At 42.5% G+C, this 27,156-nt stretch overlaps 1 protein-coding gene across 3 annotated transcripts in view; it reads right to left on the reverse strand.

The window, feature by feature from the left end:
• Positions 1-27,156, reverse strand: part of MXI1 (MAX interactor 1, dimerization protein) — a 92,868-nt gene that overhangs the window by 39,071 nt on the left and 26,641 nt on the right. For 2 of the 3 annotated variants that reach the window (XM_032793519.2, XM_075061368.1), the window contains one exon: positions 11,761-11,790. In XM_032793519.2, the coding sequence (XP_032649410.1) occupies positions 11,761-11,790 (30 nt within the window). Of the gene's footprint in view, positions 1-11,636; positions 11,685-11,760; positions 11,791-27,156 lie in introns of all 3 variants that reach the window. The other variant, XM_032793517.2, reaches the window with a different exon arrangement.

Raw genomic sequence — 27,156 nt, forward strand, 5'->3', positions numbered from 1 at the left:
CCCTAATGCTGGCCCTGCACTTGCAAACCCCCCTCCCCAAAACCCATCCCATTACCCCCAGGTTGAGGAAGTCTAATCTAGATGAGTGGATGTAACCCCTAGAACAGAGGTGAGCAAACTACGGCCTGTGGGCCACATCCAGCCAGGCAGCGCGGCTGCCAGTCCTGCTGCTTTGAGCAGCATGGTAACGGGGGGTGGGGGGGGGGGGAGTGGGGGTGTTGGATAAGAGTAGGTGGCGGTTGGATGGGGCAGAGGTTTGGGGGGGGCAGTCAGGTGATGGGTAACAGTGGGAGTCGGATAGGCGTGGGAGTCCCAGGGGGCCTGTCAGGGGGAGGGGGCGTGGATAGGGGTTGAGGCAGTCAGGGAACAGGGAAGGTTGGATAGGCGGTGGGGTCCTGGAAAGGCAGTTAGGGGCAGGGGAAGGGGGTGGATAGGGAGCGGGAGCCAGGCTGTTTGGGAAGGCACAGCCTTCCCTACCCGGCCCTCCATACAGTTTTGGAACCTTGATGTGGCCCTCAGGCCAAACAGTTTGCCCACCCCTGCCCTAGAAGATCTCTGTGTACTCCCAGGGGCATTCATACCCTGGTCGAGAACCGCTGGCTTAAATTAAGGCATACTCCCATTAGGAAGAATTGTGCAATTAAAAAGAACAGCAGAAAAAGGTATTCCTCAACGTACCGGTCATGACTACTTTAAATGTAAGCACATCAGAATACAAGCCACTCTCTTTCCCTTTTTACACCCCCCCAGACTAATGTTCTCTCTCATGTCATGTCCTTCCTTGCCCATGCTAGTTCGTAAGCTCCTTTGGGCAGGAATCGCGTCTGTGGTCTGAGAATGATCAGGCATAACTACGGTGCTGTATAAATAAAAGGCATGTAGTTTTCAGAAGTACTTATGTGATTTAGAAGCATAAATCCCTGTGAAAGTCAAAAGTCAATGGAATTAATACTCCTGAGGGTGCTTCTACATTGCAAGAAAAGAGGCACAGCAGCAAGTCTCAGAGCCCAGTCAACTGACTTGGGCTTGCAGGGCTCATGCTACAAGGTTAAAAGCAGCAAGGTAGATGTTCTTGCCTCAGCTCTGAAACCCAGGGAGAGAGGAGGGTCTCATGGTATGGCTACACTGGCACTTTACAGCGCTGCAACTTTCGCGCTCAGGGGTGTGAAAGAACACACCCCTGAGCGCTGCAAGATACAGCGCTGTAAAGCCTCAGTGTAATCAGTGTTGCAGCGCTGGGAGCGCGGCTCCCAACGCTGCAAGCTACACCCGTAGAGGATGTGGTTTACATGCCATGGCAGCGCTTTGAAATTTCAAGTGTAGCCATACCCTCAGAGCCTGGGTGCCAACCTGAACGATAACATCTACAGTGCTGTTTTCAGCCCTCTAGAATGAGCCCTGCAAGCCTGGGTCATAGCCAAGTGGTTATTGATTCTGGTTTTTTTTGCAGTGTAGATGTATCCCAAGTGACTTAGGTGCTTTGAAATGCCCACCCTAAATCAATAATAGGCCTAAACACACAGACAGTAGGTTCTACTTGACTTTACATTAATATCTAGATTCAATGCAAATGTTTATTACTTACAATTATAGTATGTAACATAGCAACTTATAAGAAAATGCATTTATCAGAAGTAGAACATGTGTTAACCCAAAGATACAATTCACAGCAGCTATTTCTAGGAAGGCAACACAGTATTTCAAGCTTCTATCCTGTTTCCACTGGTGATTTTAGCGTGTTTGCTATCTAACTTTACTTCTATTGATTTATCAGTCCAAGTGTCCTGCCACAGGGTTGCATTACACAGTCAGTTATGAGTTGGTATAAACCCCCCACCTCCGGAAAAGCGTGTATGCTAAAGCTAGTCTCGCAACTTTCCCCATTCACCACAGTCCCCCTCTCAAGAAGCTAGGCCCTCAACCTAGATTCCTGGGCAGAGTAACAAAGTCACCTGATGCCTGCAAGAGCATTTTTTTAAAATAATGCATGCTGTTTTATGTATTTCCTCTTAAAGATAAATAATTAACAGGTGAAGAACAATCTTATTTACAATCAATCATAGTGAATTTCAGGCAGCGTAAACTACTTGATACAGGCCACGCTTGAAAGGCTGCCACAAATATTTTAAACTCAACACACATTGGAAGAGACACATGGGTCTACGCACAACACTGGGATCCAGCATGTCCCGAGTTTTATCCAGGCTCTGAAACTAACACCGTCCATAGGCTCGGGCAACTCTCACAACATCTGTGCCTTAGCTTCCTTTCTGCAAAAAAGAGACAATACCAACCTCCCAGGGGCATCATGAGGATTTATTAAGTGCTTTGAAGATAAAGAGCACTGGGTAAGTAATAATACATGTTTCCGGACAAATAAAATCTCAGACAGACAGTTACAGAGCCATCAGCCTTCCCTATCACACTCTGCTGAACGCCAGGTGGGGATGTGGCACTGGCATAGGTATGGCCTATGTTATTGGACAGTTGCCCTTGCTAATGCTTCAGGCTGTCTCCTCAGCACTAAGGGATGGGAGGAGAATTCCTGACCCCTAGCTGCACGTAGCCCATTTAATTGTTTTACTGTTGTCGCATGTGCTGTTTGGGAGTCAACCCGCAGGGTCTGTTTGCCCACAGCTGTGCAAACTGCTTTTGTGCAAGAAATAGTTGCAGGTGGTGATATGGAGACACAAAGATCAGGGAAGGACAGAGCTATTCACAGCCAAACAACCTCAACTAGACTAAAATCATGTTAAGGGGAGGTTACTCCTCTCCCCCGCACTATTCCAAGAATCTCAGTTACACGGAGAGTTTGCTTAGATACCACAGCTCACGGGATGCATAAACCACCCAAATTTTTGGCCCCCTAATAAGAGGACCAACTTAGCTCTAGCATCTAGACCCAGAGGCTTCATACTCGTTCTCAGCCAGGAAAAGAAGCGGTGTCCACTCATGGCCAAGAACAGCTAAAATGGGCACATAAGATGGAGGACTGCTCAGGAAGCATGAACGCGGGGGAGTCTTTGGGTCAATTGTAGCCCTGTGACCCCTGGTAGTGAAGGAGGAAAGGGGACTCAGGGGACAGACAGAGATGCAGGAAGAACATAAGAACTGTCATACTGGGTCAGATTAGTGGTCCATCTAGCCCACTATCCTGTCTCTGACAGTGGGCAGTAACAGAGATTTAGGCAGAGTGTGCAGAACAGGGTAGTTGGAGTGATCCACCCTGTCTTCTCCTCACAGCTGGGGTTTAGGGTCGCCCCAAGAAATGGGCTGCATCCCTGACCATCTTGGGTAACAGCCATCAATGGACTGATTCTCCATGAACTTATCTAGTTCTTTTCTGAATCCAGCAACAATGAGTCCTGTGGCACCTTAAAGACTAACAGAATCCAGTTATCCTTTGGACCATCACAACATCCCATGGCAAGGAGTTCCACAGGTTAGCTGAGTGCATGGAAAAACTACTTCCTCTTGTTTGTATTAAAACTGCTCCCTATTCATTTCACTGCGTGACCCTGGTGTTTGTATTGTGGGATTGGTTTAACAACACTTCTGTATTCACTTTTTCTAAACCACTTATGATGTATAGATCTCCCTCATATCCACTTCTACCCCCTTAGCCATCTCTTTTCTAAGCTAACCCTAATCTTTTTAGTCTCTCCTCGTACAAGAAGAGAACGAGAAGGAAAATAATGAGGAAAGGAGAATGTTTTAAAGAGGGAGGAGAAGTGGTGGTGGTGAGAGGTATATAACAAAGAGAAAAGGAAAGAGTTCAGTTATGGTAAGCGTGCTAGCCTGGGACATGAGAGCTCAACCTCTGCTCCACCACAGACCTCCTGTGCAACCTCGATTTAGTTACTTAGGGGCTGGTCTACACTGGAAAATTAGATCAACTCAGCTACATCACTCACAGATGCGAGAAATCTACACCCAAGATATATAATTAAGCTGACCTATGTCCCCATGTAGACAGCGCTATGTCAACAGAAGAATTGTTCCACTGACCTAGCTATCATCTCTTGGGGAGGTAGATTTACTACAGCGACAAAGAACCCACAGTTGCAGCGCTGCAACTGTAGCATTTTAAGTATAGACATAGCCTAAGTGTCTCTGTGCTCCTGTTCTCCATCTGTACAATGGGGATAATAGCACGGCCTATCTCACAGGGGTGTGGTGAAGATCAGTTGAAAGATTGTGAGGTGCTCAGACATTATGGTGATGGAAGCCATATAGGCACTTCAGATAGAATAAAACAAAAAGGAGAGAAAACTTTCTTGCCTACATTTTCTTATTCCAAATTAAATCCCTTTATTATCACATACATGTGGGGTAGCTGCATTAGGGATATTAGAATTCCCCTTGGCATTTTTGTTCTGAGCTGCTCTTATTATAAACAGTGGCAGGCAATCCTAACTCCTGTCAGAGCATACAAAGCCCTTAAAGTTGTAGTTAACTGATAGCCCATTTCAGAAATTATGCTCATTACTTCACCTTCTCTGAGGCAGGAGTTCCCCGTGTGGTTTTTAGCTAGTGCCGCTTATGGACCCATGAGTAATATTATTCACTTGAACAAGGCAAGTTATTGCATCAGAATCTCTGACTCTCAACACTTCAACAAACAGCACTTCAAGCTATATAGAGGAAAAAGCCTGGGAAGCCTCTGGAGATGGATTTGGGAGAGCCAGAAGAGAAGTCTGCCTTCCTGTATTATTTGTGTGCTTGCAAAACTACACTTGGAAAGCAGATTGCTCATCTGTGTATCTAGGGACATACTTCCCTAGTGTAATGCTACCAAGTTCTGTGAGGGTTCACCATCGATGAATTTGGCCTTGGTCTTCATTTTTAGGCCCATCCATAAATGTAACAAAGACAGGAGTCATCCTAAAATAAAGTCTTAGCAACATGCTGAAATGGAAACTTGAAGATTCAGGTTTCTGCAGAGATTCAAGATTCTTGATCCAGAGCTGTCTGTTGTGCATTCCAGGTTAGATACCATCTAGGAACAGATTATGTCTTCCACTTTTCTCTACACAGCTCCCAGGCCTCTCCTGGGCCCCTTAAGACAATGAACAAACAGCAAGCCACCATTTCATACTTCTATTGACTGCAGCAGAAATTATATCTAGAGCACTTTGAATGCAAGAAGTCAATCCATAGGAGGTTCGTGCTTTATAACTGCAGGTTTCCTGCAAATGTGTGGGCTCAATTCTGGGACACAAAAGAGGAATGAATATATTTTCTATACCAATTCCTCAGAGGAGTGCTAAGGAAGTGGTGGTAACTTTTCTTTCTACATATTTGCCTTGACTTGATAGTCTGGGCTCGGTATCTCTGAATGGTGACCTGAAGCAATCTAAGCCAGGTCTCTACAACCCATCCTGGACAATGATCCCACACTTTCACGGATCTTGGGTGGCAGGCCAATCCTTGCCCACAGACAACCTGCCAACCTGAAACGTATTCTCACCAGCAACTGCACACCGTACCATAGTAACTCTAGCTCAGGAACCAATCCATGCAACAAACCTCGATGCCAACTCTGCCCACATATCTACACCAGCGACACCATCACAGGACCTAACCAGATCAGCCATACCATCACTGGTTCATTCACCTGCACGTCCACCAATGTAATATACGCCATCATATGCCAGCAATGCCCCTCTGCTATGTACATCGGCCAAACTGGACAGTCACTACGGAAAAGGATAAATGGACACAAATCAGATATCAGGAATGGCAATATACAAAAACCTGTAGGAGAGCACTTCAACCTCCCTGGCCACACTATAGCAGACCTTAAGGTGGCCATCCTGCAGCAAAAAAACTTCAGGACCAGACTTCAAAGAGAAACTGCTGAGCTTCAGTTCATCTGCAAATTTGACACCATCAGCTCTGGACTAAACAAAGACTGTGAATGGCTTGCCAATTACAGAACCAGTTTCTCCTCCCTTGGTTTTCACACCTCTACTGCTAGAACAGGGCCTCACCCTCCCTGACTGAACTAACCTCGTTATCTCTAGCTTACTTGCTAGCATATATATACCTGCCCCTGGAAATTTCCACTACCTGCGTCTGACGAAGTGGGTATTCACCCACGAAAGCTCACGCTCCAAAACGTCTGTTAGTCTATAAGGTGCCACAGGATTCTCTGCTGCTTTTACACATCCAGACTAACACGGCTACCCCTCTGATACAGGTCTCTACAGTTACTGTTTTGGAAGACTAATCACAAAGATTCCATCTAAGATTTGGGAGAACTGTAACCATAGGAAGGTGCTGTAGGTTACATCTCTAGCTCCCAAGGTCTGTGCATTATTCAGTAAGGAGATGGAAGAAGCTGTGCAAGAGCTCAGGAAAGAAGAGCCAATTTCAGGAATCTCCTAATCAACAGCTTTATTTGCTCCTTGTCCTTGATGATGTATAATAAACTCCTGAAAGGTTCCTGAGAGAGAGAGCGAGCACGCTCATGTTTTTGCTTACTTTTAACTTTTAAAGCATTAGTGACATCAAATCTCACCTTCCCCATTTTTAATGGAAGTCTCTTTGGAGGATCAGAGAACTGGTGCAGAACCTTTCAGAAGGCCTCAATTTAAAGGGGTGGGGTTACTGAATGTTTCACCAAAATGTATTTTCTTCCCTGTTTGTCAGATGTTTATTTTTGTTACCATCTATTTAACTCAAAGTATGGTTAATAATTCCTTCCCCATTCACTTTCTCAGTTTTACTCTCGGGGTATTTGTTGTACCTAGGGCTGTTGATTAAATCGCAGCTAACTCATACGATTAAATCAAAAAAATTAAACATGATTAAAAAAATTAATTTGTAGAACACAAAAATTATTATTAAGGTTTTCTTTACATAGTGCTTTTATCCAACATGCTTTACAATAGTTAGCTAATGGTACAAACAACATTTGGAAAGATCATTAAGTCGTCCGCTGAGACCCTCAGCTACTTTCAAGTGGTCCGTGAAAAAAAAGCTTGAGAACCACTGCTCTATGCAGATGAGGACATAGATGTTCCAACAGATAATGATAACACCATGTTGGTTTACCAAAATTGCCACTTTACAAAAAAGCAAGGAAGTCATCTCACAGCCATGAATCGTTCGTTTATACCACAGCAACCACATCCTTCCAATAACTCGAGAGACTAGAATGTTTAAAAAGTAGAATGTCAGTAACCTCTGCTGTCTTTATAACATTAGACATACTACTAAGCAAATCTAGTTTATTTTTTACATTTAAGTCTGAGAAACAGAGAACGTACTTTCACAACTGGATCCTAATAAACTTCAAAGCTCAACAGTCAGCTTTTCAACAGTTTTTTATTCTGCAAATGACCAATCTTTCCTCAGGGGCCAGAATTTTAGGGGAAAAAATAAAGGAAGTAAAATGTGCTTCTGAAACAACCACCTATGCGTTCTTATTTCTTTAAAGAGGATGCTTCTTTTGACATCAACATGCTTTCACTGGGAATCTCTTCACACTTCCATTGCACAGCCTTTTGGAAGTGGACTAGTTATTTTAAACACTCTTCACTATTTGACAGCCTGGGGGCCAATTCCTGTGCTCTTTACTCTGGTTCTAATTCAGGAAAACAGCTCCAATCAAAAAAGCACTTAAACATATATTTGTGTCCCACTGAAATCAAAATGCTTGGTATTGTGCACGTTCTATAGCATTTCCTGACTCAAGTCCTCAGACATTTGGAATTTAGGATTTGATTATGTATTATTAATTTCTTGAACTCCAATGAAGCTACAGCACTCGACCCAAGGTTTAAGAATCTGAAGTGTCTTCCAAAATCTGAGAGGGATGAGGTGTGGAGCATGCTTTCAGAAGTCTTAAAAGAGCAACACTCCAATGCAGAAACTACAGAACCCGAACAACCAAAAAACGAAAATCCACCTTCTGCTGGTGGCATCTGACTCAGATGATGAAAATGAACATGCATCGGTCCACTCTGCTTTGGATCTTTATCGAGCAGAACCCGTCATCAGCATGGACGCATGTCTTCTGGAAGAGTGGTTGAAGCATGAAGGAACATATGAATATTTAGCACATCTGGCATATAAATATCTTGCGATGCCGGCTACGGCAGTGACATGAGAACGCTTGGTCTCACTTTCAGGCGACACTGTAAACAAGAAGTTGGCAGCATTGGCTGAAGTAGGACTGAATGGACTTGTAGGTTCTAAAGTTTTACATTAAAAAGTAAAACAATGCAGTTATTTTTTGTACATAATTATACATCTGTAAGTTCAACTTTCATTATAAAGACACTGCACTACAGTACTTGTATTTGGTGAACTGAAATATACTATTTCTTTTGCTTTTTACAGTGCATATATTTGTAATAAAAATAAAAACAACATGAGCGCTGTACACTTTGTATTCTGTGTTGTAATTGAAATATTTGAAAATGTAGAAAATATTCAAAAATATATTTAAATAAACGGTATTCTATTATTGTTTAATCGCACAAATAATTTTTTTAATCGCTTGACAGCCCTACATATAGTTAAAGACAGGGATTCTTTAAGTTTCCTAGCCACTGAAGACCCAGATATATTACAGAAGCCCAAAGCAACTATACCAGGGGTCGGCAACCTTTCAGAAGTGGTGTGCCGAGTCTTCATTTATTCATTCTGATTTAAGGTTTCCCGTGCCAGTAATTTTAACAGTTTTAGAAGGTTGCCTTCTATAAGTCTATAATATATAACTAAACTATTGTTGTAAAGTAAAGTAAATAAGGTTTCTTACAATATTTAAGAAGTTTCATTTAAAATTAAATTAAAATACAGAGCCCCTCCAGACCAGTGGCCAGGACCCAGGCAGTGTGAGTGCCAGTGAAAATCAGCTTGCATCCCACTTTCACGTGCCATAGGTTGCCTACCCCTGAACTATACCATAAGATTACCATCGCTGCATGCTCTCTATAGCTTTTAAACCTTACCACTGAATAATCTGAGGGTAAGATGTACTCTTCTATTGGCTGAACCTTGCTGCAGATAAGAAACAGTAACTGGTTTCCACTTTATATGCAAGATATGACTCATCTCAAAGGGAAACAAAAATACTCACTCATTAAATAAAAACACACAAACACAAATATTTCCAACATGAGTATTAAAGACAGGTAACTACAAATTAACTTTAATCTTTTGTAAAGAAAAAACCACCACCACCCTGACAAACTTCAGTGCAACCACTTTACGTAAGAAACCAGATCAAAGAACATTAAGAAGGTAAAGGTCACTTGAGCATCAGACTTATTTATTTGGGTACCAAATCCACAGCCTCCTTATCAAATCTCTGTGGTATTTTTGGACCATTCACCCTTCCAGAATAAAGTAATGTACATTCCTAGCTCAAATATTTTCATTATGCTTTCAGATATCAAAGAGGAACAAGACTATAATCCAGATATAGTCTAATTTCCTCAGCCCTGCAAAAACTGAGCTAGAGAAAAATAGTGTATTTTAATGCAAGGATTAATAAATGTTCTCTTTTTTCAGCCAGTATTCCTGTCCACACTTGAAAGCAACTCTGTTTAATTGCTGAATGGGTTAAAGTAAAATTTAACCACATGCTAGACAGACTGCTGTTAGGAGGGTGGAGGGGAGAGAACCTGAGTAAGGGACCTAATAGTGGACAATTTTGAAAATTATAGTGTGTATCAATAATGGGAGAGAACACTGAGATTCAAAAGGAATAATCTGTAATAACAGAAAAAAATAGCAACTGTCAGCAACAAAGTTATTAGTACCAGGGCATTTACCTTTGCCATAGCTCAGTCTGGAGGTAGTGACATGACAAACTTAGACACAGCAAATAGAATGTGATGAAAATCTACACTGGAAGTGAGCCTCTTCTCTCAGAAAACATTGCTTTGGAGCCCAGAAATATATATTTCCAGGATGAAACTCATTGTCCTATTCCCAGTAACATATACTGGGACGCAATGACAGCTGCTAATTAGTGTTTCTATATCTGCAGCTATCTAAAGGATACCCAGTTATATGTATGTCACTGAATAAAAACACTACCTGAATGAGAAACTAGGAGCCCCTAAATAAACATGCACCAGTTTTCATTACTAGTGACAATTTACATGCCACTAATATTTAAAATAGCTGTTCTTGATTCATGTGTCCTTTAACTTGCCCATCACAGAATCTTCCACCATAGATTACAACAGTGTTAAAAAGTGGCCCATTGCTAGCTCAGTGTCAGCTTCTAGGGGAACAGGCTTTCTCACAGGAACTGAAAACACCACAGACAGGAGACGTAAAAGCACCGCAGACAAGAGACAAACAAAGCACCGTAGACAAGAGACATACAAAGCATGGTGGCAGCTACGTATAGGAGGGCCTGCTCAGAGTTTGCTTCTGTGCACTAGTCCACAAGGCCATTCTTCAATGGTTCTCTCTCTAAAAGTAGAAAACCATGGGGGCTTGCAGTTTCTAACATGAGCAGCCCTGATATAGACTGACTAGGGAAACAGTTAAAACACTATTAGTAGGTTTTCAGAAAAGACTGATTTTATTACGGTGGTAGCTTTCATCCTAGGGGAGATGGGGAATATGGAGTGTAACTATGGACATAGCAGAACTGGGGTGATAAGGATCATGCCCTACAAAGGTGGAATAGTGGGCAATAAGGAAAGTTTGAGTGAAATCACAGGAAACCAGCGTGTGATTTACAGAACAAAGAAAATTATTTCTGTAGATAAAGAGAGGGGAAGGAAACAAGGGCAGTATGTTCTGTGAGGTGGCCCTAAAAGGGACCCAAGAAGGTGGGAGGGATGTCATCTCTACAGGTCTGGTTGTGAGACAAACTTGGGCTGGAGTTTCCTAGATTAACCATACCTCACCCCCATGACCTCCCCCATGAACCGACGGGAAGATGCAGCAATGAGAACTCGTCTGTACACTCAAAGTAATCTATCTTGTGGGTTTTTCCACAGGACAGGAGCAGCTAGCCTAGAAGATACTCTCTGCTCCAACTGACAAAAAACCAAGATTAATTTATAATGGAAACCCCGACACAACCTTAACTATAGCATCCTGACTGCAGTGCTATAATCTGATCTGCGTGTGAACTAACTCCCATCGTCTCAATAGTATTTATCTTACTTTAACTCCCGTTACAAAAGGGTTGAGTCATATAGCAGAGCTAGCCAAGTAACAAAACTGCAGGGCTTGCTAAAACTCTGACTCAAGGATAAACAGGCTCTGTCCTAAAACAGGTTATGAGAGCGACACTCCACAGGAGCATTGTTAGCCAGACTTCAGATCCACTAAACAATGGCATTTTCTTTATGCTGTAGAGAGTATTGCAGTCCTGCCAAGAAAGTGGTGAGGGGAGAAGCAAAGCACTGCCCTTCAGTTCATGGTAACGTGTATTAACCAGTGCCCAAGAAACCAGACACCTTAGCAACCTCATGTAGGGACAATGACCCAATCAGATTTCAGTGTCAGGAGAAGAGGAACAGTATTTACTCTGCATACAGATTAGTTGCAAAACTGGGTCACTTCTTGCCTTTATTTTTTTTTTGTGGGGTAGGGAGGGGGGGAAGGCTTCTTTTTCAAATCTTTTAGAGTCTTTGCCTGGACTTTAAACCTACCTGGTGCAGGGCAGAAATCCCCAGCTGTCTGAGCTGATGAAATCATACCTGCATGTGTAATGTTAAAGCATGTTACATTGACTGGGCTTTGTATTTCTTAGAATTCAGCTCATTAGCTACTTACCGGTTCTTCTCCAATTCATTGTGTGTAGACCTGGAAGACAAACAAAAATTTGGATTAGCTCCCTTCAACCTCACAGCACAATAATCCAACTGCTGCAAGCCATAAACATTTCCAAAAGTACAACTCAGCATATAGTCAACCATTTGTATATATTAAAATATTCAGCCATAACTCTCCACTCTCTCTTGCTGTGAGACACACTTCCCATGCTAGGTCTATATTTACTTGCTGTTCTCAGATGCCTTACTGTAAATTTACATGAGATATTTAAAAACGTCCAAAACCCAGAATCGAGACAATGGTGAGAGCAGAGGACTGGGAGTCAGGAGCCCTGGGCTCAACTCCTGGCATTGCCACTGACTCCATGTGTGATCACAGTCGAGTCACTTAATCTCTCTGTACCTCAGTTTGCCCATTTGTCAAATGGGAATATTGATACAACCTACCACACAGGGCTATTATAAGACTACATTCATGTTCCTAAAATATTTTGAGATCTTCAGATGTAAGTTGCTCTGTAACGCAACATTGGACAAATCATCCAAAGGGTCACTAGCAATATCTTTCCCATTTGCTGCGAGAGCCAAAAATTTGCCCAACATTTGGGTATGTGAAGGTGGGACGTACATACAGGGAGAGGGGTAGAGGAATGCTTCCTCTACCATGCTTGCAAGCACTACGGGGTTGAGGCAGTGCTTGCGGGATTCAAATATGGTTCCCCAGCTCACCTCCAGCATCTCTCTCAACTGGGGATACCAGCACCCTCACAAGACTCACAGTAGAGCATCTGTACCCTAAAAAGGTACTTAGCCTCATACTTACATCACTAAAAACATCTGAAAATGTGTGTTCTTGTCTTTATACCTGTATACCATCAAGCACACCACTGCTATTCAAACAATAACTCACGATTGGAAAATTAAAGAGAGTAGAAACAAAACAGAAATCGACTAATCTGTTTTCACTGTCTGTCTGTGTGATGACAATGTGAATAGACAAAGTCAGGTGATGTGTACACTTGAGACCTTACAGAGGCACAGGTGTACTGATGCAGCTGTGCTGCTGCAAGATCTCTCATGTAGCCATAGAGATCTCCCGTCGATATAATTAAACCATCTCCAATGAGTGGCAATAACTAGGTCAGTGGGAGAAGCTCTCCTGCTGACATAGCACTGTGCAAACTACCACTTATGCCGGTGAAACTTATGTTGCTCACGGGGGTATTTTTTTCATGGCCTTACATATTAGTGTCCTTTCATAAGTGTTTATGATCTGCAATGTTATTAACAGCCCACGTAATTTTATTTTAAAATATACAAATTTTAATCTAACATGTCCCTTTAATATAAGGTCATCTTAAAATAGAAATAAATGAGCCAAGAGCTTAATGAAAAGGATCTATTTTCTGTAATTTGGCATCACATTTCTTCCGGAGCTCTGAGAAGATTATCCTCTATCCCCCATCTGGAGAATTCTGACAACAATTCTCCAGTTAGGAAACTCAATGAAGGTTCACAGCTTCTCAGGAAACCCTCTAGTAATTAGGTGCTTCCCAAAAAAGGAGGGGAAAAAAAGTGCTGAGTGGGTATTAGGAGTTCAATAAAGACCATAACTAAACCTGTAGACATCTGAGAAATAAAAACAATTTTACAGAAACAAGCCTTGAAGATTAAAGCTTAACTAGCCACGGTTCAGAACCTATAAATAGATGGACAAAATCTGTAAGGCATGTCAGTGGAATGTGTCTGATTTGGTATTGGACAGTGGTCTCTCCGGGTGTATCTGCATTTCAATCTGGAGGCGTAAATTCTAGTTTGAGGAGATACACCTGCGCTAACCTGATGAGCACATACCCACTTGCATTGGTGCAGCTACACTCTACTTTTAGCAGGCTGGCTTGTTCAATCCTCCAAGGCTGGAGCACCCACACAGAAAATTAGTAGGTGCTTAGCACCCACCAGCAGCTAGCTCCCCTGCTGCCTCCCCACCGGCAGCCCCCGACCACCTCCTCCCCATCCCTCCCAGTACCTCCTGCATGCTGCAAAACAACTGTTCGGCGGCATGCAGGAGGCACTGGGAAGGAGAGAGAGGAGCAGGGACAGGGCACGCTTGGGGGAGGGGGCAAAAAGAGGAGGGGAAGAGGCAAAGTGGGGTGGAGTGGGGGTGAGGCCTTGCGGGAAGGGATGGAGTGGGGCAGGGCCAGGGGTGGAGTACAGGTGGGAGGAGGCAGAGCAGGGGTGGGTGCTTAGGGGAGGGGTGGAGTGAGCATGGGGTATGGGGCAGAGCAGGGGTTGAGTACCTCTGGGGGAAAATTAGAAGTCGATGCCTGTATCACCAGCTCGAAGTGCAGATGTACCTTTAAAGACACAGTATACTACACAGACTCCTAAAGCTAGACAAGCTCCCACAGTAACTGTTTTAATTTCCCCATCATGCAAAGCCCTAAAAAGGGGTCACCCTCAAAGTGAAAGAAAAAAAGCAACTTTTTATTCTCCTGGTTAAATGATCAACTAATGCTGGATCTTGAGTGTACATTTTATTTTTACATATATCTTCTGACAGCTGATAAACCTAAACACTAAGGATCAAGTTTCAAAATGTGGCCTCCACTTGGCCATGTGTGACTGTAGATATGCAAGTCACCTGCATGTGTACCGTTAGTGGAAGTCTAAGTGGCAGCTGCCCGTACTACTTAAACTTCTGCCATGGAGTGGGTCTCTGCGCCAGCCCAATGTAGGCTGGTTTAGAGAGCAGCACTATTGAGGACAAACAAGGAGCTGACAGATTCATAATTACGTGGATACAGTGGCCCTAGCAGCTTCTGTAACTGACACAAAGGGCATAAGTCTGCCAATTACTTTATAGACTAGAGCAACTGCACTGCAGCCCTGTGTCCTGGCCCTAGGTAAAGGGGCTCTCACACCTTTTGAGTCCCCTTACTTCACCTACATGAAGCCTGATTACTTGTTGGGTGAGTGAGAGTGAAGTGGCATGCACCCTTTTTTTATGCAAGTGATCATTTAAACCAGCAAATCCCATCTGCTCATGCAACTGGACTGTAAATTCTATCATTTACACATCAAATGACAATGCTTATTAACTATTTCCAAAAAACAACCTCCCAGAGACTGGGTCAAGGCCCCTTTAAAATCTGACCCCACATTCTTTGGAACGTGTTACAAGTTTTATTTACTGTATGTTTCTGCAGGAGAATTTGCACTCTTCCTGGCTATTCCATTAACAGTTATAAAGCCAAAGATATGCAATGAATTGAATTCCTATATTATACTGAGCCAATTATCAAGGCCAGCACAAAAAGAACAAAGTTTGGCTCACTGCTGTGAACAAAATTAAAACAGCAGGTTCCTGCAATTCCTCTCACACAGGAAACTCTTTATTACCTATCTTCTTTCCAATGAACAACACAATTCTGAGAGGTCACAGTCTTTTCATCAAGTCAGGAAATTTATGCTGTGACTTAACCATATCACCTGCAAAAACTTTCCCACCACAGATGAATTCGAACAAAAGAAGCTCAGCAAACATATATGGATCTTGCCAAGTTGTTACCTGTGCTATTAGCACCAGCTACATTTAAGCTAACTACAAACATTTTTCAAATGTCTGATATCCTTGTTATCATTTAAAATCATTTGCATTTTTATCTTTACTTAAACTGGACAATAAAAATAGAAAAGGCAGTTTCTCTTCTCTTTGTAGTCAATTTCACTCTCTGCATCTAGCATGATTTTTCTATCTTTGAGTTGCAATCATTATAAAGATTTATTTGGATTTAAGTGAGACACCATTGCCATTGAAATGGAAAAAATAAAATTCATGACCACGTCTGTTAATATTAATTTTTCTAACAACTTTAAAAAAAATCAGCCACAAAATATTCAGTCTAAACTGACTGCTTTTACTTAAACAAACAAAAAAAAATCTTAATTTCTCTTCTGATTAATATCAACCAGAATCTGGACATAAACCAGGCTATCGACTGCTTTTTAATCTGACAGTTAAATATACAGAATTACAGAACAGTGTCAACATTCTGATCCAACAACATGGGTACAAGAGATACCATCCACTTGAAAATCTGAACATTTTTAAATTGTTGCAAGTAGTCCAAAAGTTACACCAATGAGATTAGCCATATTTCTCTTGAATTTTTGTTTTACTTCGTATATTTGGCAGTACTTTGGATACAGTCAGTTTCACTGTTGTTGATGGTCTGTTGTACTTTGTGCCTCCTGCATTAGGACATCACTCTCATGCACTGATCTGAGGGAGCTCACATACATGCTGTCACCCAGGCTATGCCAGAGGGTGTTTACCAGTAGCTGAGCAAAGCTGAAACTGAAGAGGCAGGATCAGAGAGAGAAAGGGGAAGGCCCGAGCAAAGTTGCTATTGTTTTTCTCAGTCTGTCCTATATCTCCTGCTCAAAAAGACCTTTCTAACCATTAGCAGGTGAGGAAAAAAAGCCCATTAAAATTTAGCTCAATCAGAAAGGTGATTTGTTTTATACATTAATAATTTATTGAAAAAAAAAACTGGCAGTGTGCCTTTAAATTTAATGAAGTGTCACATAAATGGAAGGACTGTTGTGATAATCGGGCTTACAAATTTACTCTAATTATGAGTTCAACTCTAAAAAGTATGTGTAAGTTCATAAAATGTCAAAATAACCTATAACAACAAATGTTAATGGCAAAAGGTACAAAAGAGAGACGGAATAACTGAATTAGTCTAAACAAAAAGGCCACATTGATATGATTCAAGGACTGTGTTGTGTGCTTGTTAAAAACAGGAGGCAGGGAGCTGGAAGTTAATAAGCCAAAATTGGTATGCCAGGTATTACGCCTAACGGGTGAACAAAATAATAGGTTATTCCACCCATGACTCCCTTTTTGGGTACTTAAAAGAAAAATTTTGTGGGGAAAGAATGAAAGAACAAAACAAAGACTGAAAGGACAGAAGCTACTGAAGCGAGCTTTACCTTCATGGTTGCCATCCCCCACCATATCCTGGCACCCCAGGACTTCATCCTCCTGATTCTGAGAGATCTCATGGCCCAAATGGGGTAGAGAGAGTGTGACCCAGATGACATCGCCACCCCTCCTGGCTCCAGATGAATCCCAACCACCACCTGGGATGACAGTTATTACTATCTTTAATACACTCTAATTGCGGACAAAACCATGCTACTGAACGTTAAACCAACTGACTGTGAGATCCTTCAACATCACATTTGTGACAACTGCTCCACCGCTAAGGGGACAGCTATACTGTCCCTGTAACCTAACCACCAGATGACAAGAGGGAGAGTACCACAGTAGTCCTCATCCATTATGACTATGTTAACGAGGCCAACCGACAACTCTCTGACACCACCTACTATAAAGAACTCAAAGAAGACCCCACCCCACAATTTACCCAGGAATTTAAGGATATCATCAAATCCTTCCCCAAACAACTCCCAGAGAAATGCAACAAACTCATCCTCTACGAACCCACCCTAGGACCTTCTACATATTTCCCAAGATATACAAACAAGGGAACCCAGGCAGACCCATCCTAAAACATAGGGTCTCATAGAAACCATCCTCAAACCACTCAACACACAAAAGGCCAGCTTCCTCCAAGATACAGGTAACTTCCTCAACAAATTTTGCAACATTAACAACCTCCCTGAGACCATCATCTTTCCCACTATGGATGTCACCTCCCTATACACCAACATCACTCACAATGATAGCATAGCTGCCTGCCTCAAATATTACAAGACAGCGGACAACCCAATGGACAGATATCCACCGCAAGCACATTGCCAAACTCATCCATAACAATTTTACATTAAACAAAAACATATTGTCCAAACCATGGGAACAGCCATGACTACTAGGATGACTCCCCAGTATGACACCTCTTTATGTATGCATTGTTGTTGTACCCGTGATAGTCCCAGGATATGGGAAAAGTACAAAGAGTATCACAGTTAAATACAAGACACTGGATTTATGACTTATTTTTTCCCCAAAAAGGACAGTTAATACCATCTTTGATACCATCTACAAGACAGTCAAACAACAGGTTTTTTCCCTAACTAAAATTGTCTATAGCTAAAGGAAAACACGATGTTGTTCAAATGAAAGTCTTATTTAATACTTAACATTTCAAATACTTTAACTGTTTTTCCTTCTTTTCTGTGTCTTTAATTAAAGGTTAAAAGGATTTTTAAATGGCATTTGCACCTTAGTTCTAAGCAGGCTGAGGTCTCTGTATACCAAACCCCAGATCTAGTTTAATAAAGTTTAATGTTGGACACTGACTAGGTTATGTTAACACCTTTAGCCTATATATTCCATCAAATTAATATAAAAGGACCCAACTTAAGATATTTTGGAAACAACTCATGAAGAAATCAGGAGTTATCTTTAAAAGATTAAAGCACGAGAAGTTCAGGAAACTATATGACAGAAATAAAGGAGCAGTTAGCCAGTTCCCCACAATGTTTGTTTTTAATATGAAACCAGAAATGGAGACTGAAATAAGAGCGTCCCAAAGCCTTCATCATATAGATGTCTGCAGTTGCATGCAAAAAATAAAGCATTATGTCCATATAGAAAACATACAAAACAAGGACTATAATAATCCACTATAGTTTAATACACAATAAGCTACTACACTCCTATAAACAACTTTGTCATCCCAGACCTTTTCTAATAATGTGTTATTGAAATATTAAGCTACACCAAATTCTCTCTAAGAGTGAGATGCAGTAAATAATACATCGGCTTAGCCCAGTTGTTTTATTTAAATAAAATGTTTTCTCACGGCATAGGAAATTAACTTGGAAAAGTAAATGCCTATAATCAATGCCCAGTTCCAATTAACTCTCTTCAAATCAGCAGTGTCATGAATGCCTAAGGTTAACAACAACAGACAAGGTGGGTGAGGTAATATCTTTTATTGGACCAACTTCTGTTGGTGAAAGGGACAAGCTTTCAACACCCACCGATGTACAGCAAGAAATGCTGGACAGTATAGCAGCTTTATTGCTTTCCTGGGAATTCATTACAAATCACGGGGATTTCTTTATACATGTTGCATCTCCATTTGAACAGCATCACATCCCAGCCTCTCACAGGAGCAGAAATTACAGTAATGGCTGCAATCCTCTGAGTATAATAGTTTCAACAAAATACACGGATGCAAAATTCTAGTCCTTCTGGGCAAAAAGTCACTTCTAATACACAAACTGAGGAATTGGGTTTTATGCGGTGAACAAAGCAACGTTAGGGTAAAGAAGATAAAATTTGTTCACAGACCCAATCCACAGGCAGGTTATGTGGCTGCGACAGAGATTATCCCATGGAATAGCTGACTCTCCTATGGGGAAATTTAGGGCTCTGAATCTGTATAAGCATGGACCTTCAACCTAGAGCACTCTACTGTGGCAAGGAGACTACCTCCACAGCTTATGGAGGTGTAAAGGCTCACTGTGCCACCACTCTACCCTAAGCCCCACACACAGCTCTGCCATGAGGTTTAGGTCATACAATTAGCTTTCTGCTATGCCTTCACAATAGAGGGAATTTCATCCTCAGGAAGCAATTTTGGGCTGTTGGAAGAAATAAAGTATATAGCTCAGCTTTGCAAAATTAGCATTATTATTTGTATTACTGTAGCACTTAAGAACACAATGGTCCAGGACCAGATGTGCTAGGTGCTGTAAAAACCCAAAAGATGGTCCTTGCTCAGCAATCCCGACAAACATCTACTCATCCCTCCCTTCACCATGAGGAGGCTTATAATGAAAGATATTTTTCTAGCCCATAATGTAGTTACCTTGACTGAGTTTAGAAAATCCCATAATATTATATTGATAGATACTGGAACTGCCTGTATGCCCTATCTGTTTTGCCAGTGACCTGTCATTCTGGTCGCATCACCCTCACCCCTTTATGTCCCTCCACCAGCTGCCCCTTCTCTAGAACATCAAATATAAGATTCTTGTTTTTATAGCCCTTCACAACTTACCCCCAAAATGCTTATCCCTGCTGGTATTCTACTGCACCACCCCTTGGCTCTGCCAACTACTGTAACCTTTGATCACCTGTCCATCTACTCCTCCAGCACACACCCTGCCATGCTACCCTGTGAGCATGGATCATCCTCTCAGAGCTAGTACATCAAATGCTGACCCCTTCTCCGTCAGATCTGTCCTCAAACCTACTTCTGCTGGAAAGGTGCCAACTGACAGTGGCTAGGCAGCTGGAAAGTTGGAATGTTCAACGGTTATTTTATTGTCTCTATTTTTTTTTATTAATTGATCCAGAGTCACCTAGTTGTGTACATAGGCCCTGAACTAATGCCCAGTGAAGTCAACGAGAGTCTTTCCATTCGCTTCCAAAGGCAGTGGATCAAACTCATAACTAGTCTATGAAAACATGGGCCTGATCCAAAGCCCATTACAGTCAAAAGAAGGGTTCCTATTAACTTCAGCAGGTTCGGGATCAGGCCCTGTGCACTTCCTATGAATGTTACCCTCATCTTCCATCCCCCTTTTCTTCTAACAGCTAAGATGTAGTGAGTTTGTCTTAGATTAGAAGCAGTTCATTAATATAGTGCACGGGTCGGCAACCTTTCAGAAGGGGTGAGCCGAATCTTCATTTATTCACTCTAATTTAAGGTTTCACGTGCCAGTCATACATTTTAACGTTTTTAGAAGATCTCTTTCTATAAGTCTATAATATATAACTAAACTAATGTACGTAAAATAAATAAGGTTTTTAAAATGTTTAAGAAACTTCATTTAAAATTAAATTAAAATGCAGAGCCCCCCGGACCAGTGGCCAGGACCTGGGCACTGTGAGTGCCACTGAAAATCAGCTCGCATGCCTACCCCTGATATAGTGTGTTAGCCCTCTTATATCAGATGATAAAATGCTTGGTGCAGTATTTGGGGGATGTGAGAGAGTCTGCTGGCTAGACGATCCATGAAGACACACTGCATGTCCTCACAAATTCCATGTTTTAGATAGGACTTTTTAACCTCTGTCTTACCATTTACTGTTTGTATAGCAGTAGTGCCTAGAGGCCATAAAAAGGGGAATTTAGAGCCCTGTTGTGCTAGGCTCTGTGCACAGATAAAACAAGACCCACCCTTGCCCTTAGGAGCTTGCAATCTAAGTATCTCCCTTGGACATACAGAGAGAGTGCAACCAGGCAACCGTGACTTTGAAAACTGATCTAATATTTTGTGCCATAAACTAACTATCGTGGGAATGAGTGACAGGGACTGGATCACTTGATGATTACCTGTTCTGTTCAATGCCTCTGGGACACCTGATATTGGCCACTGTCGGTAGACAGGCTACTGGACTAGATGGACTTTTGGTCTGACCCAGTATGGCCATTCTTATAACTATCTATTACCATGGATTTGTACACCGCTTAGCACAATGGGGCCCTGATCTTGGCTGGGGCCTTTAGGTGCTACAGTAATGCAAATCATACTAATAGTACAGCCTGTGCATGAAACAACCAAATCTTTGGTTAAGCTGGAGAAGCTCATGACTATGGGCTGGTCTACACTACAGGGGAAAATTGATCTCAGATACACAACTTCAGCTACGTGAATAACGTAGCTGAAGTCGAAGAATCTAAGATCGAATTACTCATCGTCCTCATGGTGCGGGATCGATGTCCACGGCTCCCCATGTCGACTCCGCAACTCCGTTCGGGTTGGTGGAGTTCCGGAATCGATATAAGCGCGTTCGGGGATCGATATATCGCGTCTAGATGAGATGCGATATATCGATCCCCGAGCAATCGATTGCTACCCGCTGATATGGCGGGTAGTGAAGACGTAGCCTATGAGTTTCAAAGGAGCTTCAGGGAGTCAGCTACCCAATTCCCAATGAATTTCCATGAGATTTGTGGATCTAAAAGTTCTTTGGAAAAAAAATCACAGTCCAAAGTCACAAATGCCACATACTACAGTCCCAGCTCAACTTCATTTATCAGTGAACCTGAACACCTTCTGGTGCGTAGCGCAACAGCCATAGGTTCTTTTCTAATGCAGCATTTTCATCCAACATTATTTTCTAATCCCCACAGATGTGCTGGCCTTGGTATCTGAAGAAAATGTTTTTCTACAAGGGATTAAACTGAAAAGGCAGAATAGGCTAGGGTTCACGTCACTAGAGTTGCACCACATTAATGTGGCCCCAAGTTCTGGCTGGCTCCTCTTAGACTGACATCGGAATCCTTCCAAGGCAGTGATCAAAGCCTTTTTCCCAGGACCAAACGAGTCCCCCTCCAGAGTTCAGATTCTCAGTCTCCAACAGAGAAGCAGAGCAGGGGACACAGAGTCACTGGCATCTGTTACCATTTACTCATACTTGCAAATGAAGCAATGGCCATGCAGTTGGTCTCAGCTACTAATCAGGGGACAGACAGACAATGGGGAAGAGACCCTCAATAGGGAACAAGATAGCGAAGTCTTCAGACAGACACTGTAAACAGTGTCCTACTGGGACAAAGTGTCCCACAAATCACAGCTAGGAACTCCACTGACTTTATTTTAAAGGCCTGTAGCAACATTGGATCCCAGCTTTATAGAACTAAAGGATATTTTCAAGCCCTGTTTTTAGCACAGAAGCCAGGATATCCCAAGGGATCACAGGCCAAAGCTGCGGTGATGCTGGCATCATCTTATACTCACACTAAGAGGAGAGATGGTATGTACGGCAATGTAACCAATCCATTACAAGCTTACATGTTGGGATGCAGGGCTCCAGATAAAGGGTGCTCATCCTAGAATCTTGCCCTTAATATCTGTAAAAGAACCACTCCATTCCATCTGGGCTACGGGAAAAGGGCAGCATTTGGCCATACAGAACTAGAACATAAGATCATAACTCTGAGTCAGTCCAACGGCCCATCTAGCTCACTACCCTGTCTCTGACAGTGGGGAGCATACAGAACGGGGCAGTTAGAATGATCTCCCCTTCTCAGCTTCTGGCTGGCTTAGAGTCAGCCCGAGGGGGGGGGGTTGCATCCCTGACCATCTTGGCTAAAGTCATAACAGCAATTATAGGAAAATCTGGATTTATCACATAGCCCTGGTATGACGCATGCTCCGGTGTTCTGTGGGGGTGGTGAATTTGAACTCGAGCTGCAAGAGCAATAAAGGGCTGGAGCACATTCAGTGAAAACAGAATCTTCAAAGTTTGGGCAGCAAAGCACTTGCAAGTCTCAACCGAGCATGTGTGAACTGAAACTTTAAGTCTTATAAATTTGCCAAATTTGAACAGATTGTCACAGGAACAGGAAAATATATCTCCAACATTAAGGCCATACCCTGACTAATTTCAAGTCCATGCTGCAAAGCATGGGGGCATTAGAGCTTCTCAAAAAATGGTCCTAAGAAAATTAAAGAAAAAAAAAGGGAAGGGAGGCGGAGGGGCAAAACAACATTTTTTTTTTAGCCTTATTCTTGGAAACCGCTGAACCGTTTGGCTGAAACTTTCAAGAAAAATTCAGCTTGACACAAACAAACAACCAGTACAGACAATTTTATTTCAAATAGTTAAAGTTTGGCAAAGTTACACGTAACTGAAAACAAGGTCTTAGAATGGGAAGTATCAGGCAACCTTAAAACAGGCAGTGCTACTAGCCTCACCTACAATATATTCAGAAGAGGTCAAGACATCTCTGTCGTCCTCCAGTCCAATGGTCAATACTAGAGATAAACATCTCTCCTGCACAGAACATTCCTAACATTGTCACATACTCCCTTTCCAGATCTCTACTGAGAGCCTCCTGCAGAAGGATGAGATCAGCTTGTGTAAGTGTACACTACACTAATCACACAACCAAACTTCACTATATGATAAACAGAAAGATTAAAAACAAGCAAACCAAAACAAGTCTAGAAGTAGGTAGCAAAAGTAAGTCTTTAGCTATGGTTGGTGTCATTTTTAAGTGAATTTAGCGTTGCTGAAAGGTATCAGACTGACAGTTCCAGAAGCTAAGAGGCTCCATTTATCTATGACATGGGCATCATCATCATCATGGTTTTATTAAAATCCCTGACAGGGTGTGAGTACAAAAGCGATAAGTATCCAAGAACAGAACTCAGTGGAACTCTCCTAAATCACAACTAAAGAGGACTCTGCTCACATACTGAAACAAAGGAGCAGAAAGGATGGACCTCAATCATTTGAACAGTAAATCTTGAAAGCCAAACCACAGAAGCTAAATAATGTCTAAGGATTTTTATGATCAACAGTTCTAGTGTCTAGTGTCAAAGACTCCTGGATAAACAAAGTAAAATGAAAACAGATCAGAGACCTCAAGATTTGCAGAAATAAAGTAATTACCAGCCTTAGCCAAATAATCCAAATACTTCGGACCATTCAACAGCAACCAAGTTTTTCTTTTGGCTGTTGAATATTCAAGCACACTGGAAGCCAACTTAAGGCCTGAATCAATACATTCAAAGCAGGGTAGATCAAAATGCACCAGGGAACTTTAGTACATGGCAGCTGGCTACACACAGACCCTTAGAGAGCAATAGGCTAGCGCGGGGTAGATTTACACCCCACTTTGCTGGAACTAAATGTTTGTGTAGATGAGCCCTCTGGCTCCTAAGTGTGTAAGTCACTTCTGAAAATGGGACTGGTACTTCTGAAAATTTTACCAATTGTCCTCATTTTCTAGATGGCAGGATTTGTAGATGTTAAATGACTTGCCTAAGGTCTCACAACAAGTTAGTGGCAGAGTCAGGAATGGAACTCAAGACTCCCAGTCACGTCCAGAAATAGCCTCAAATGTCCACTGCAATGAAAAATTCTGTTGAGAAAAACCTATTTCACCATGCTCAAACTGCGAGAACTGCTGCTTACTTTGGGTAGTTCCCCCATACAAGGGTGATTTCCCTTGAGAGAGAGCTGGAAATGGGGCTATTTGATTCAATATGCCACTTGGTTAAGAACAACTTTGTTTGAAGAGAAAATGATAGTTCCAATCAGATAAGATTTTTTCCATTTCCGCTCAGAACTGTGAGCTGCCTGTCTTATTGGAACTATTTAGCCATTATATTATCTACAACTCTAGATGTCAGAGCACATCACAAAGAATGATACCGATCATCATCCTCACTTTACAGCTGGGGAAACAAAAGCACAGATGTGCTTAAAATCACACCAGAGGCCAATGACAAAGTCAGGAATAGAACCCAAGTCTTCTGACTCCTAGGCCTGAGCACTATCTACAGGAGCGTAGTATCTCAGCACTTAGGAGACCTATAGAAAATAAAGGAAAAGAAACAGGTATATTTTGCTTTCAGTTACTGCCGATTTACAATGGCATAACAGAGGAATCTGGCCTAGCGTTACTTAAAAAAAAGGGTGGGATGAGGAGAATCTTATAGAGCAACTTTAATCAACGTGGCAGAAAGAGCAACATTCTAAAGCTTGGTCCATGCCAGCTTCGTAAGAAGAAAGCATGATACAAAACAACAGATTAAGATCATGTTTAAATTCATCCAGATTAATTCAACCTAGACTGGTAAAACAACATAGACTGAAACAAAATATCTATGAAAATAAAACTAGAACCAAAGAATGGATGTAGGGTAAAAACCACAGAAATAAAAGAGTTGAGAAAATATCCAGAGGGATGGAAAATGCATGACTGTTCCCTACAAGATCAACAGGAGAGTGTCTCAAGATCTGGGCAAAGGCCAGTCAAATATACAGCCCTGAAGATCCCCAGTTTCCAATCAAGAAAGAGTCCAAAATAGTCAACGACAAAAATACATTGTTGGCTCAAAGGCGGTAAGGAGGAGGAGTCACGTTTCCCAGAAAGATTAAAAAAAAAGAAGCTAGTCTTTGAATTTAGGCACAAGTTTGTCAGAAGGGCCTGGTAGATAATGAACAGTAGCAACTCCAAAAAACAAGACAATTAACTCAGCAGCTTGATATGAAAAAATGGACTGGAAGCTCAGGCCAGCAAAGAATCAGATCTTAAAGCTCAACCAGGACCCAAAGGTAAAGCAAGTACACTCGCTTTTCTTCACTGCCTTCAATAACGAGGAAAAGGATAAAACCACTAAGAGTGAGGGCAGTCAGTGGAGCCAACTCTAGAGGTATCAACCAAGTCTCTGCTAAAGCAAAGGTTTAAACTTTAGAGACAGCAAGACGGAGTTAACACAAACTCGAGCTGCGGACAAAGCACTTCAAATAGAAGTAGACACAGCAGGGGTGAAATGAAGGCATGACAAAAAAACGAACAAGGAATACTAATTAAAACTACGGAATCAACTGTGTGCTGTACACAATATAAACTTATTTGTGGAAACATGAGAGAAAAGACAAAGAGGAATTCAGAAAACAACAACATAGGCTAGCCAAAATATCAGTTCCATTGTCCCAGAGCACTAATTCTTCACAGCAGCAGGGGCTTGATATCAAAAAGCCATGAAGCTAACAAACACTTAATGAAATCTGCCATTGCTCTAGCACAGGGGTGGGCAAACTTTTTGGACTAAGGGCCACATCTGGATATGGAAATTATATGGCAGGCCATGAATGCTCACAAAATTGGGGGTTGGGGTGCAGGGGGGGTGAGATCTCCGGCTGGAGATGTGGGCTCTGGGGTGGGGCTGGGGATGAGGGTGCAGGAGGGTGCTCTGGGCTGGGACTGAGGGGTTCAGACGGTGGGAGGGGGATCAGGGCTGAGGAACGGGATTGGGACACGAGAGGGGGTCAGAAGTGCAGGCTCTGGGGGATGTTTACCTCAAGCAGCTCCCAGAAGCAGCAGTATGTCCCACCTCCGGCTCCTACACAGAGATGCCACCAGGCGGCTCTCCACACTGCCTCATTTGCAGGTGCCACCCCTGCAACACCCATTAGCTGTGGTTTCCAGCCAATGGGAGCTGCAGGGGTGGCACTTGGGGCTGGGGCAGCAGGTAGAGCCCCCTGACTGCCTCTATACGTAGGAGCCAAAGGTAGGACATGCCGCTGCTTCCGGGAGCTGCACAGATCAGGGCAAGCCCCCAATCCTGATCCCTGGCAGGAGCTCAAGGGCCGGATTAAAACATCTGGAAGGTCAGATGCAGCCCCTGCGCCGTAGTTTGCCTACCCTTGCTCTAGCACCAGTGCAGCTTCCCCAGTGTAAGCAATGTAGATTGGTCACTAGTGGTTTTAACATGCTCCTCTGACCACGAGCAGGGCTAGAGAACATGGTGCTAAGAATGCCTGAGACTTGTCTGCTAACAGTTTTGCTATGGCACCTGCTGCGTGGTGCCACTTCTAGAGTAAGCACAGGATGTTTTGCTAAAATGACCAACATACCTAAGTTCCTAGTGGGTTAATGGGCCT

The sequence above is a fragment of the Chelonoidis abingdonii genome, unplaced genomic scaffold (assembly GCF_003597395.2).
Source record: "Chelonoidis abingdonii isolate Lonesome George unplaced genomic scaffold, CheloAbing_2.0 scaffold0027, whole genome shotgun sequence".
NCBI classification, from domain to species: Eukaryota; Metazoa; Chordata; order Testudines; family Testudinidae; genus Chelonoidis; species Chelonoidis abingdonii.